The following is a 14,165-nucleotide window of genomic DNA, read 5'->3' on the forward strand; positions in this document are numbered from 1 at the left end:
TCTCGCTGAGTAGAGGTTTATTTAGATTAGCACCCCGGATGTGTTGGGGAAGATGGAATTGCTTCAGAATTTGTTTTATTATTTCAAGTTGTTAATGATAAATTTTTTAGGAGTATGTGTATGAAACGTTGCATTTCCAATCATGTATTTATGCTGTCCTTGTTGTAGCCAGGACTAGGTCCTTTCAGGATTGGCATATATACATGCTAAATTTCTTAGAAAATGGAAGAATATGTAGAATATATATACTGCTGAGAGTAGATCTGTAAGGTCAATGCCAGTACAATCAAGCAGCACAGACAGAGGAAGGACAGAAAGTATCTTCTCATTGGAGGTCTGACCCTTCAAGAAAAGCAGCAGATTGTCCCTTATTTACAACATTTTCACACTTTGGAAGTTCTTAAGAAGGTATTAGACAATGCAATTCAGCCTAGATTGCAGTTCTCAGTAATAGTGAAAAGGCACTTCTGAAGGATCAGAGACTGTTAGCTCTATCTGTTCCAACACAAACCCTCTAAGCACTCAAAGCCAAGGCTGGAAATTACTGTCCTCACCATAGCTTTGACACAGTGTGTTTCTGCTGGCACTGAAGCTCCACGAGGTATTTGCTCAGCTTCCAGGATACAAGGACAGAAATTGCTAGAGGCTAACTAGTCTAGAGGCTAACTACTGCTCTAAGCACCTACAGTGACAATGGTTTCTGTCTTCCTTTCCCCTTAGGGGTGGATGCTCACTTGATCCGAGCAAAGCTAAAACCACTTTCTTCAACATCTTCCTCTCACTTTCTCCTACCACTAATAGGAGAAGAAGGGAATGCCTGAAAAAATTGAGGGGAAGGAAACTAGGCAAGAATAGATGACAAGAGAGCAAATGAGGACCAAATCATAAGAAATGTTGAAGTAGGGAATTGGAGAGGACACGGTGCAGGGTGCTGAGAGCACTGTCCAGTGGTGCTCTGCCTGGAGGGGTGGTAAGGTGATAGAATGGAAGGAAGTTGTGCTGAAATTTCTCCTCCTGGCCAAACTGGCTAGGGCCAGGAAGAGGCTAGTGAGAAGATCGTGGGACTTGATGAGGCCACTTAAAAAATTGAGGGAGGGAGGTATTTGAAGGAGCCAAAAGTGAGACTGCAGCCTTGTATACTCAGTAAACATTCACCAAGGTCTTCTCATTCACAAGAAGGTATGAGTCGGTGGATCCCATGCGCTGCTCTGTGCCTGCTGGTTTCACACTCCACTGAGCATTTTCCAGCTTTTCTGTGCAGCAGTCTGTGGAATTGACACAAAGTCAAGGTCCTCTGCCCTCCTCTGATGATAAGCAGACTCTCCGTCACGTTTTTGAGTGGGACGTGCGGGTGACGAGATGGGACCCATTGGTGGTACTGGGATGGTTCTGTCTGAGTTGCTGTGAGCACAGTCCACAGGAGGTGATACAATCCGTGGTCATTGAAGTCCCTGGAGCTGGATAGGAGATGTAGAAGCTGCTCATCAGGCTGAAATGCCACCTTTTCTTAAATAGATCAGATAAAATGGTTATTGTCAGTGATAACTGGGCAGTGGGAGGGGACCTCAGGGTGGGTCTAGGGGAAATGTGGGGAGCACTTCTGTAGGTGAATCTAAGTTGTTTAGCTGATGAACACCATACTTGAGAACTCAACTCCCTGGAGCAATTTCAGAGATGACAGATCATTATTTTGAAATTGCACGACAGGCAATTTTTCAGGCTGTCAGGAAGGGTCAGATATCATTGTTGTTGAAAGGGGTGTGGGGAGGAGATAGAAGGAGCCAGGAATTGTAGATCACTCTGCTTTATTTAACCTTTGCAAAGTGGTAGAATAAACTGTCAAACTTCCTAGAAGCACTTATTGGAAAACTAAGGTGATGAACAGTTGTTGTAGATGCATACAGAACAATGCTAAACCAACCTAAATTCCTTCAGTGATGGAATTAAGAGTAACTTATGCATCACAGCTCTTAATTTAGTGTAAATTTTTGCAGTGGGAGATTCTTGTAGGCAGACGAGAAATGGTGGCCTAAATAAAGCCTAGTATAAAAAACTAGGTAAGAAATACCCACTATTTACAAAAAGTAAAGTAGAGAAAGTAGCTATGGGCTGAGATCAAATAAGGTTTGTCCCAAGTCCAGGGGTTTTTTTCAGTGTTTTTGTTAATGAATGGCCTATGGTGGAATAAATAATGGCTTGACTGTAATCAGAGATGAGGCAAAGCTAGGAGGGTTAGTATGTACAGTTCAAAGAAAAGATTGCAACTCAGAATTATTTTGTTAAACTGGAGTAAATAACTGGAAAAAAAAATAATGCATTTTGATGAGGATAAAGCACCAGGTTTTATACTTTCACAGGATGTGAAAGATACAGTTACATAACAGTTTGTGGGAGAAGGGTCTGGCTATAGTGAATCACAAGCTTATTCATCAACAACTTCATGCTGTTGTCTAAAAAAAGCAATCATATTGAGACATGTAGAAGAAAGAGTGTCTGATACAAAATAATCTGTTACCAGTTTAGCAACCGGAAGACCTATACTGGAAGACAGTGTAGTTTTGGTAATGATACTTTAAGAGGAGTCTAGGCTGTTGTAGAGGGTTTGGAGGAGTACTTCAGCTGCCATCATCTCGGAAATAATCTGTCCAAAAGAAAAAGGCAATTCAGAAATTTTCAAATACTGAAAAGCTTCTCTGAGGAGGAGTAGAATAATCTGAATAATCTGTTCATCAAAAGTAGGGTGTAAAGTAGAAGAGGCAATGGACAAACGGCGTTGGTAATGGAAGAGGCAATGGACAAACTTTGTCATGGTAAGGATAAGATACTGAAGGATCTTGCTTGTGGAGGCTGTGGCATCTCTGCAACTGGAGATGTTATTAACAGTGTTTTCAAAAATCTGCTACATACAATGCCAATACAGTTCTGCCTTGGTCACAAGGGTTGGTTGTCTTCTCAGGTTTCTGTTATCCCTTTTCCATGATTTTGCTCAGCAAGACATAGTACGAAGTGTTGTGCCAGATCTGTCCGACAGATCTCATGGGAAGGATGGGTAAGAGACAGGGCATTGATTGCTGTCCCTCTGATCTTCCAGCACGCTGGGAGAGGCTTGGGCTCAGCTCAAGAAGAGTCTAGCTGATGAAGCAGAAGTCCATCTCAAATTTTCTTCTAAGGTAAGTAGTTCTTTCTTTTCCAAAGATTTTTGCCCTGAATTGGTATGGGTCTCCCTTCAGTATATGTTAGTGGGGGAAATACACTTGCATATGCATACACCATGCATGTGGTACAAATTCAGAAGAATTAATAAGTTGGTGAACAATCTTACTGAAAGTCTGTCTATTATTGCTCCCCAAATCAGTGTATTTAATCTATCTGATGAGAAAATTAAAACACGTCTAACCTTAATTTTTCATAAAAAAAGGAGGAAAACTGATTCTAAAGGTTGTTCACTGGAGCTCTAAGTTCTCTAAGAGAACTTTATGAAAAAAAGTGCTTTCTGAAAAGCATGCTGGGAATGTCATGTTATTTTTGGGTTTTCTCTCAAGTGATGCCCAAGGAGATTTCTTTTACAAATTATGGTATTTATCTGGGTTTTTTCCATCACATGTGACACTCTCTTGAATCCTGTTACATTATGTTAACCTCTGTGGGTGGTCAAGTTCAATACAGTGGCAGATATCTCAGCACAACAGCCATGTTCTGGAGGAAAATTATAGCTCTGCACTGTTTATAAGTGATTCTGCAGAGGTTACTCAGGCAACTAGCTGCTGCCTTGGTAACCTGCTGCTGTGCCTCAAACTTCGACATCAGGGCTGTAATTAGTGAAATACTTTTTGCTCCCCATTGTCCTCCTGTATTGTTTTCCAAGAGGAAGAAATGCACCCTGGTGTGGTGTTTACATGTGGGCAGGCCACGTAGAGGAGCTCTTTCATTATTTTACTTTTGTTTAAGCCCTGCACAGAAACTCCAATAGCATCCTCTAAACCCTCCCCACTGTTTGTGTGCAAAAAACATGTGGATGTGGCACGTGGTTTAGTGTTGGACCTGGCAGTGCTGGGTTAATGGTTGGTCTTGATGATCTTGGAGGCTTTGTCCAACCTTAGCAATCCTACGATTCTATATTCCCATACCTGTTTGGGAGTTCCTAGCTTTGGCTTCCTTTTAGTAACATGATATGTTTTTAAACATATTGATTTTTGGTATTACTTTCAGAGAAGCTATTCTTAGAAGCAGTAATTCTGTTTCTCATTGATAGTTGACCAAACCCAGTCAGTGCTGGCACAAGCAGGCAGTGCAATGCAGAGCACACCAAGAGTATTCAGACACAGACACCAGCCTTGAAGACACTGAACAGCCTCTGTGACAGTCCTTCATACCACTGCTACATAGAGGGTCAGGAACAGAGCAGAGAAAGTGACAGCACTCTCACAGCACTTGGAACATAAAATATTATTGCACTTCTGCTGCCTGTACAGCCTGGCATGCCAGCTATAAATACAGGCACACGAGGAGTCCTTCAAGAAGGCTGCCATGGCAATGACCGCTTCAGGTCTTTATTTTTTTGCCTGGGGCCATGCTGATAATGCTGTCAGAAAAATCTTGTCCAAAATTTTCTAGTCCAGCACTCCCAGTCAGAGCAGGACTATCACCCACAGTGGATCAAGTCAGCTACATCTCTGTCTACCTGAGATTTGAGTATCTCTAAGGACAGAGATTTCATGATCTCTCTGGTCAACCTTCTCCAGTGCCCAGCCACCATTCTGGTGATGTTTTGTTTCTTTTTTAATTGTATTCTTCCTGCATGTCCCAAAGCTCAATTTTCTGTTGTGACTTTGCCTGGCCCTGTGAAGAAGAATTTGGCTCAGTAACCCTTGTATCTGACCTTCAGGTAGCTGTAGACCATATTAGATCACCAAGGTGCCAGTCTTCATCTGCCTAAACAGACTCCACTTGTTTAACCTTTCTAGAATGTGTGCTGTAGTGTCTTGGCTGACTTTGTAGCCTCCGTCCAATAAAAGACCGTACTGAACTGTCATCATCATGGCTAGGCTTCGCGAACGAAGATTTGGGAAGGGCTCTACCCATTTTTCATGCAAGCGCGTTGGTGGCTAAAAAGGCCAATACGAGAAAGGCAAGTCCGGTTGCAAAAGACACAGCAGAAAGACTCCTTAGATGGTATATTCTGCAAGGTTCGATTCTTTCTGCGTTGTCTTTTCTCCTCAAGAGTGATCCTGCGTGCCTTCTCAAAAGCATCAGCAGCGTTATAAATGGTCTGTCTCCAGGCCTCCCGATTAGAGGCCAGAGTGGACCAGTTATGGTGATCAATATGCCCGAGGCTGAGTTGTTGCTTCAGGGAGTCCTTGTATCTTTTCTTTGGAGCTCCTCTCTTGCGGCAGCCAGTGGCAAGTTCACCATAGAGCAGGATCTTAGGGAGGCGGTGGTCCTTCATCCTAGAGATGTGCCCTGCCCAACGCAGTTGCGTTCTCAGGAGCATGGCCTCAATACTTGTGATTGCTGCCTGTTCGAGAACAGATGTATTGGTCACATAGTCTGACCAATGGATGTTCAGGATTGTACGGAGGCAGCATTGATGGAAGCGTTCTAGGAGACGCAGGTGGTGGCGGTAGATGACCCATGATTCGGAACCATATAAAAGAGTAGACAGCACTATGGCTCTGTAAACACTGATCTTGGTGCTTTTCTTCAAGTGTTTATTACGCCAAACTCGTTTATGGAGTTTTCCAAAAGCACTGTATGCCTTCGCTAACCTATTGTCTATCTCCCCATCAATCTTACCATCTGAGGAGATGAGGCTGCCTAGGTAATTAAACTGTTGGACTGAATTAAGTTCTGACTGGCCGATGGTGATGTGGGGACGGTGGGGGACTTCCTGAGGTGCAGGCTGATGGAGAACTTCTGTCTTCTTTAAGCTGACTTCCAGCCCAAAGAGCTCAGCAGCCTCTGCAAAGCAGGATGTTAAACGCTGCAGAGCTGCTTCTGTGTGGGCAACAAGGGCGGCGTCATCAGCATAGAGCAGCTCCCGGACAAGATGGTTTAGGGTCTTAGTATGGGCCTTCAGTCGCCTTAGGTTGAATAGGCTTCCATCAGTACGATATCGAATGTAGATACCGTCCTGATCATCGAGGTCTGCCGAGGCCCTTTGAAGCATCATACTGAAAAAGACTGTGAATAGGGTAGGAGCGAGAACGCAGCCTTGTTTCACACCATTCTTTATTAGAAAGGGCTCAGAAAGTGTGTTGCCATATCTGACTTGGCCGTGCTGATCCTCATGAAGTGAGATGATCATTTTAAGGAACTTGGGGGGACAACCTAAACGTTCCAAAATCTGCCAAAGACCTTTTCTGCTCACAGTATCGAAAGCCTTGGTGAGGTCGACAAAGGTTACATAGAGACCTTTGTTCTGTTCCCTACACTTCTCTTGCAGTTGTCTGAGAACAAATATCATGTCTGTGGTGCTCCTGTTGGCTCTGAAGCCACACTGACTTTCAGGTAGAATTTCTTCTGCTATAGCGGGTATTAGTCTGTTCAGGAGTATTCTTGCCAAGATTTTGCCAGCAATGGAGAGCAGAGTAATACCACGGTAATTTGAACAGTCTGATTTAGTACCTTTCTTCTTATACAAGGTGATGATGACTGCATCACGAAGGTCTGAAGGTAGTTCGCCTAGTTCCCAACAGCGCACCACAAGCTCATGAAATTTAGCATGGAGTGCAAGGCCCCCATGTTTCCAGACTTCAGGTGGAATTCCATCAACCCCAGCTGCCTTGCCGATTTTCACCTGCTGTATGGCCTTGAGGGTTTCTCCTAGAGTGGGGGCAGTATCCAATTCGTATTTCACTGGTTGTTGTGTGATGGACTGAATTGCTGAGTCTTGTACTACACGGTTGGTACTGAAAAGAGTCTGAAAGTGTTCAGACCATCTATTCAGAATGGAGGTTTGATCTGTCAGAAGCGTTTGACCATCTGCACTGAGTAGTGGGCTTTGGACTTGGTATGTAGGCCCGTATGCTGTTTTCAGGGCCTCATAGAATCCTTTGTGATCCCCTGTATCTGCACATAGTTGAGTTTTTGCAGCTAGATCGGTCCACCATTTGTTCTGGATGTCACGGAGTTTCTGTTGGAGCTTGCTGCAAGCAAGACGAAAGGCTGTTTTTCTAGCGTGACAGGAAGGCAGTGCAAGATGTGCTTGGTGGGCGGTTCTCTTCTTCCTCAACAATTCCTGGATTTCTTGATTATTTTCATCAAACCAGTCCTTGTTCTTCTTGAGGGAGAACCCTAAGGATTCTTCAGAGGATTGCAGGATGCTACTTTTAATATGCTGCCAAATTGTTTCGGGAGAGGAAACTGCAGAATCTGTGGAATGGTTATCAAGCTTAGTTTGAAGGTTTGCCTGGAATCTTTCTCTTACTGTGGCTGATTGGAGATCGTTAACTTGGAGTCTTCTCCTTGGGATACTGCCCCTCTTGGGTTTGAATTTGAGATAAAGGTTGAGTTTACAGCGCACAAGCCGATGGTCTGTTTGACATTCTGCGCTGGGCATCACGCGGGTATGGAGGACATCGCGGACATCTCTGCGTCGCACCAAGACATAATCAATGAGGTGCCAATGCTTAGACCTGGGGTGCATCCAGGTTGTCTTCAGACTATTTTTCTGCTGAAAGATAGTATTGGTGATGGTGAACTGTTGCTCCGCACAGAATTCTAGCAGAAGTCGACCATTATCGTTGCAGTTTCCAACACCATGCTTGCCTAATACTCCTTTCCAGGCTTCAAAATTCTTACCTACTCTGGCGTTGAAATCACCAAGGATAATGATCTTATCATCTGCGGGCACCTTTTGGGTAAGACAGCGCAGGTCAGTGTAAAATTTATCTTTTTCAGCAGGGTCAGCTTGGAGAGTTGGGGCATATATACTGAAGATGACAACGTGTTGCTTGTTGTTTAGTGGAAGGCGTAGGGAGATAATGCGGTCAGAGTGACCTGTCGGCAGATTTTCGAGTTTAGGGACAATGGAGTTTTTGATCATGAAGCCGACACCTGAGAGATGTTTTTCGGTTCTGGGCTTACCTGACCAGAAGAGTGTGTAACCGGCACCATGTTCTCTGAGGCTGCCTTCCTCGTGAAGGCGAACTTCACTGAGAGCAGCAATGTCGATGTTGAGACGACCCAGTTCATGGGCAATTAGGGCAGAACGTCGCTCAGGACGACCACTATTGGCAGAATCGAGCATGGTTCTGATGTTCCAACATGCTAGATTTAATTTGAGTACACCTTTGGAGGCAGGTGCATGCCTTTGACTTTTGCTCTTTGTGCGACCGCATTGGAAGAAGATGCCCGTCGGTCTGCGGTTAACCAACCGGGTGAAGGTGGAGATGAGCTTTGTTTAGGCCACCTTTTCTAGGCCCCTCTCCGAGTGGAGCAAGCAGTGCTGTCCTTGAAAAGGCTGCTTGGTCGTTCAGGGTGCTGCCCCAAGAGACTCTCATCTCCGTCAGTCTCAAATGACCAATATCCTGAACCGCCTGTATGCAGGGTTGAGTCTGCGGCTCCCAGTGCATCTTTCACCTACCGTTTCGACCCTCGCCCGTCGCTACAGGACTTTTTGCATGTGGGTAAAGCCTTCAAGCCTGCGCAATGGATTTTTTAGGTGAGATGCAGTATGCGCGGAACTGAACCCACCCTTTAATCCTGAGGTTGATCTGCCATGGCCGAGCAAGCTTGGACGGTGGCAGTGAGGTCCTCAGGACGTAGGTTTGATTAGAGTGACCTTCTCTGAGATGGATGGCCTTCCAGGGCTAAGCGAGCTCCATCTGCCCGGGTTTGGGATGAGAGTTGTCCTTCTCCTAGGATGACTGCCAGAAGGCTAATGAGCTCATCCTGCCCAGGGATGTAGTTTATCTGGTCCTATGGTTTTGACCTGTCTGGCATGGGCGACCCTACCGAAGGCATGAACCCTCGCCAGCATAGCTCGCAACCACACAGGGGTACATAGGCTACGTTCCTGTTAGAACGATTTGGGCAAGTCTTTTATTTCCAGTAACAACCCTTTGTCCTGCCCACTCTTTCAGGTTGTAACAGAGCAAAGCAAATATATCCAGAACATGCCAAACCTGGGCAGTAGCCGCAGGAGAGCCAAAACGAAAGAAATAAATAGACAAACAAACAAACAAACAAACAAACTGACCAACCGTTCTGGCCCCCGTACCTGTCCAGGGCTGAGGTACCTTACAAGGCCCCAGCCTGGCCGGGACCCCCATCAATCAAAAGAACCCTCTGTCCACCCAGACCTTATCCTTCCCCCACTGTGTTACCACAAATTCCAGGTGCACTGCTCACATGTGATGTGATGTTTCATACGGGACAGCCCTGCTCTCCCACCCGCCAGTCGAAGGACTCCCATGGCCAGCTCAACACCCATCCCTCTGCTCCGTCCCCCTCCCCCTCTCCCTCCCCCCCCAAACCTGGAACGGCAAACCTCTGTGTGCTCCGAAGCTGTGCTCTCATCTTCCACAGGGGTGCAGTGCTCGCTGGCAAGGCTCCCCCTTTCTCTCCTTTCTCCTGCCGCGGCCTTGCCTGGGGTCCAAAACCGCGCGCGCGGAGCGCGCGCGGGGCGAAGCCCCCGGGCCGGCGCGGCGTCCTGCACAGCGCCTGCAGCAGCCCCCGAGCCTAGCGGGGTCCCGCATGGCGCGTTCAGGGCCACCGGCCAGGCGCGGAGCTCCGTGCGCACAGCGCGGAAGTCTCCCGCCCGCGCGAAGCCCCCGGGCCGGCGCGGCGTCCTGCACAGCGCCTGCAGCAGCCCCCGAGCCCAGCGGGGTCCCGCATGGCGTGTTCAGGGCCACCGGCCAGGCGCGGAGCTCCGTGCGCACCGTACTGAACTGTGACAGGAGATGAAATGTCTGAATCCCTCCAGAGCACGTTTTCTAGGTGTCAAAACTGTGTATCAGAAGGCCAAAGAGGAATATGATGCAAACTCTATCACAGTTGAGTATTACTGGCTGTCAGGATAAGTCATGTGTCTGGTCTTGATGCAGTTCATTCCAGTGGTTTCTTGCCACTACTTAAAAAGCTTCAACTAAATAATCAGGCTTTTCTTTAGGCTCCCTTATACTTGACAGAAATAAATAAAATGTGGCCTTCTTGGATCTCACTTCACCATACGAGAAATGCAGGTGTGGCACCACTGCCCATGGACTCACCTCACTGCAGCCAGGGTTAGCGGCTTTAGTTTGGGTACATTGGGTTTTTTAAAGCAAGTTATATCAGTTAGGCCAGAATTGAAGCACCTAAAGCAGTGCTCTGGATATTGCCTGTTGTTTGATGTTCTGTGTAAAAAGAGATAATCTGTTGGAGAGGGGGGAAGACAAAATTTCTGTCCTTTTGCTCCCTTCAGTTAATATTCCCTTAATAGAGGTCTCCTGCAAAGGGATGAGTTTTGTAGTAGCTTAATTCAGAGCGCTTTTGGGGAAGAGGAGTGTTACTGTCTGTCATTGCCTTTAGCTGCAGAGTGTGTATTGTTTCCTCTTTGTCTTGAGCTCTGCTCAGCAGAAGGAAATGGCCTCAAGTTGTACCAGGGGAGGTTAAGATTAGATATTAGGGAAAAAAAATTCACAGAAAGAGTTTTAAAGCATTGCAACAGGCTGCCCAGGGCAGTGGTGGAGTCACCGTCCCTAGAAGTGTTCAAAAATAATGTGGATATGGCACTTGAGGATATGGTTTAGGAGTGAACATGGTGGTTCATAGTTGGACTTGATGATCTTGAAGGTATTTTCCAACCTTAACAATTCTGTGAAGAGCCAGGACTTACTGCCCAGCTCCTCATTACTGCCATTTCTTCCTTTATTTTCACTACCAGCTTCAGAGTGAGGTAGAGAAACCCCTGCTCAACTTCAGAGAGAACTTTAAGAAAGACATGAAGAAGTGTGATCACCACATCGCAGACTTACGGAAGCACCTGTCCAGCCGCTACACAGCAGTTGAAAAGGTGGGAGCAGGGAACAAACTGGAGGGTTTCTGAGATACTGCTGGTTTGGGCAGAAAAGCAGCTGCCTGTGAAAAGTTTCTGTTCTGCCACAAAGAACCACAGCTGTTCCTGCTGAGGGCTTTCTGCTGTTAGCTGTGCTTTGCTGGGCCCCAGACGTAATTCGCTGCTTAGCTGAGATCTGGGAAATGGGGGGCTACAGCAGGGCTACCATCTTACTGCTGAACTGGCTTTTTGTTTCATCCTCCCCTTTCCAATTTGGGACGATATATTTCTGATACATTTGATGCAAATACTTCTTGTTTGTGTGCATCTGGAATTCACATCTATTGTCCTCGAAATTTAAAATACCTTGCCTTAGAATGGCCGCAGAGTCGGGCAGAATGCTCACCTGGCTCGACATCGTCTCATGCAGTGGCTAAAAGCAGATGGCTGAGGAAGGCAGCTCGAACCCTGCCCAGCAAATCACAAATCCTTCACAGGAAACATCCTCACCCAGAAAATCCAAACAGCAGCAGCACACAGTAATAGGCTGTGTAGTGTAGTAACATGAACCAGGAGGTGGCTGAGGTTGTGGTGAAGGGAGTTTGACCCACAAAAGATCTCTCAGCAGCAGCTGGCAGGAATTGGGATGCTTCTGCCTCAGCTGCCAAATTGTATCCTCATGTGGTTTGCTCTTGGGTGTAAGTTGGAAAGGAACATACCATTCTCAGTCAAACCAAAGGTTGCTTTTACTTTCATTAAAGATCAGCAGGAGTTCGCCCAGGGACAGAATTGTTGCAGGATACACAAGGTCATTAGGCTGTGTGTATGCAGGGAAGACATTTTTCTGTGAAACAGTAAGTTCTTCACACTCATATCTGCAAAGAAACTCAGTAGTGACACTGGGAAGAGTGAATTAGAGTAGCCTTGAGGAGAAAGAATTAGAGCAGGGAGGAGCCATGCCTGCAGTGCATGAGAAGAGCTCAACCCCTCACCAATTGCTGTCCTGCAGCTCCCTCTCCCTGCAGAACTGCAAATGGAAAAAAATCCAGTAATGCCTTAAGAGGGTTGTAATGTTTAACAGCCTGAAGAACTTTTAAGTAAGGTAATTCAAGTAATCATTGTAACTAGACCTCAGGGTCTTGATTTCTACAGCATGAACTGTTGGCCTGAACCTGAATAAGTTTTTCTAAATAAGTTCCTGTTGTTAGAGTTTCTGATAGATGTGTAATGAATCCAGAACTTACTTAAAGACTAATTTTGTGAGATACTTGAAATTATTTCAGCAATTTAGGTCCTAAGAAAAGTGAATGGAAGAAGTGTCTTGGTGATATGCTGTTTAAGACATTGGGAAGAAGCTCCAGCTCTCCTTTCTTCCAGAAGTAGTGAGAAAGCTGTTAGGAAACATGACTCAGATGATGCTATTTGTCCTGTACCTTTCTAAGAATCTACAAAGAGTTCAGATGCTTTTGTGGTTTATTGGTGCCGACTTCTCTGTGGTCATAGGAGACTTCTTTGAATACCACATGATGCTGTAAGAACCTGAATCCCAGTTAGGATCCAGTTTCATGCAAAGTCACTGACTCTTTACTGACAAATACTTGTGTGAAGGAGTCCTAGATGGCTGAAAGCAACTGGCAGTTCTTTTCCTTTAAAACACGTGGCTCTTCTTTAATTACTCCAAGGCCCGGAAAGCCTTGACAGAGAGACAGAAGGATCTGGAAATGAAAACGCAGCAGCTAGAGGTGAAGCTCAGCAACAAGACAGAAGAAGAAATCAAGAAGGCGAGACGAAAGTCCACTCAGGCAGGTGAGTACCTATGTCCGTCCGCGGTGGGAATGAGCATGGCCCCATGAGAACACGATGGGATGCAACTGCCCATCCCTCCATGTGGTTCTTGTTTTTTAATATTGTAGCTACAAAGGCAAAGTGAACCATGCTACAAATCTGTGATATTAAATCCTCTGAAGAAACAAGCCTAGTTTTTCCAACTCACATGTCACAAATCATTGATAACTGGGGTGAGAACAGTAAAAGTAGGGTGAGTTGTCCTGTTTTGTGAAAGTTCCTTAGATTACGGAGTGTTTGTGTAACTTTGCAAGTCAGATTCAAAGAAGCCCAGCTGAGGATGTTTCTTCCTTACATCATAGTTTGTTCCTTGGTTCTTTCCTAAATCACAGTCACCCACAACTATGTGAGTGCCTATTATACTTGCTATTGCTGTCTTTTTCCTTGAAAGTGAATTTTTTGTCTTTTTTTCCACTGCTACTCAGTGATTAAAATAATTTCTGTTGTAGGAATACTGAGGAGATAGTAGTGTGTGCTGTGTTGCACTGCTGTGACCCATGCATATTTTACAGAGGCTCAAGCCGCATCTGCATGATCCTTCAGGAACTTTTTTGAGATCTGCAAAGCTGATACGTGCAGCTCCATTAGTACCTTTGCTGAAAATAAGTTTTAACTAGGGCTTCCATGTTTCATCCCTTCCTAGAGCTATTCCTTGGTAGAGTGGTCCTTCAGAGTTCTGAGGTTTTTAAAACTTCAGGATAGCATGCCTGGGTTTTGAGGAGAGTCACTGGCAGTGTGACCACGTGTATAGGCAATCATTTGAGGAGAAATAAAAGTTACGAGTTCGCGACAGGAGGCTCCGTGAGAGATGTTCTTTATTCACCTGCAAATTCACAGACACTCTGTGTTCCTTGCATCCTTAGAAAGTGGTTATAATGGGTACTTAGTGAACAAGCAAGAGAGAGCCGAAGATCAGAGTTTGCTGTGAGTCTTCCCATTGCTGCTCTCCACTTGGTGCCACCGTTCTGGTGTGTGGCAGATGAGGTCTTGTCCCACCCCCACAGGTGGTGGTTCCCAGAAGCAGCATGTGGTCATCTGGCTTTGAAAGGAGCCCTGTTGGCAAGTGGGTGATAGGACTAGAAAGCTCTAGAGTAGAGCCCTTCTATGGTCTCATGGCTTACTGATAGGTGGTGTTCCTTTTTGCTCCCATGGACTGTTCATGTGTTTCATGGCTTTCTTGTTCCTGACTGTCCAATGGCTCAGATTCACTCGAGCAGGTGGAGGGTAACCCCATGTCAAAGAGCCCCTGAGGAGCCTCCTAGAGTGTGGGAGCCGTTAGTTCAGACTTGTCATAGAATCACAGAATGGTTTGGGTTGGAAGGGACCTTAAAGGTCATCTCAT

At 45.8% G+C, this 14,165-nt stretch overlaps 1 protein-coding gene across 1 annotated transcript in view; it reads left to right on the plus strand.

The window, feature by feature from the left end:
- The window catches only part of GAS7 (growth arrest specific 7), a 106,246-nt gene that overhangs the window by 78,766 nt on the left and 13,315 nt on the right, over positions 1 to 14,165 (plus strand). Inside the window, exons 9-11 of the mRNA XM_027706477.1 lie at positions 3,092 to 3,170; positions 10,868 to 10,996; positions 12,661 to 12,784. Of these exons, the coding sequence (XP_027562278.1) occupies positions 3,092 to 3,170; positions 10,868 to 10,996; positions 12,661 to 12,784 (332 nt within the window). The remainder of the gene's footprint in view (positions 1 to 3,091; positions 3,171 to 10,867; positions 10,997 to 12,660; positions 12,785 to 14,165) is intronic.

The sequence above is a fragment of the Neopelma chrysocephalum genome, unplaced genomic scaffold, assembly GCF_003984885.1.
Source record: "Neopelma chrysocephalum unplaced genomic scaffold, ASM398488v2 Primary Assembly neopelma1_377, whole genome shotgun sequence".
Lineage (NCBI taxonomy): Eukaryota > Metazoa > Chordata > Aves > Passeriformes > Pipridae > Neopelma > Neopelma chrysocephalum.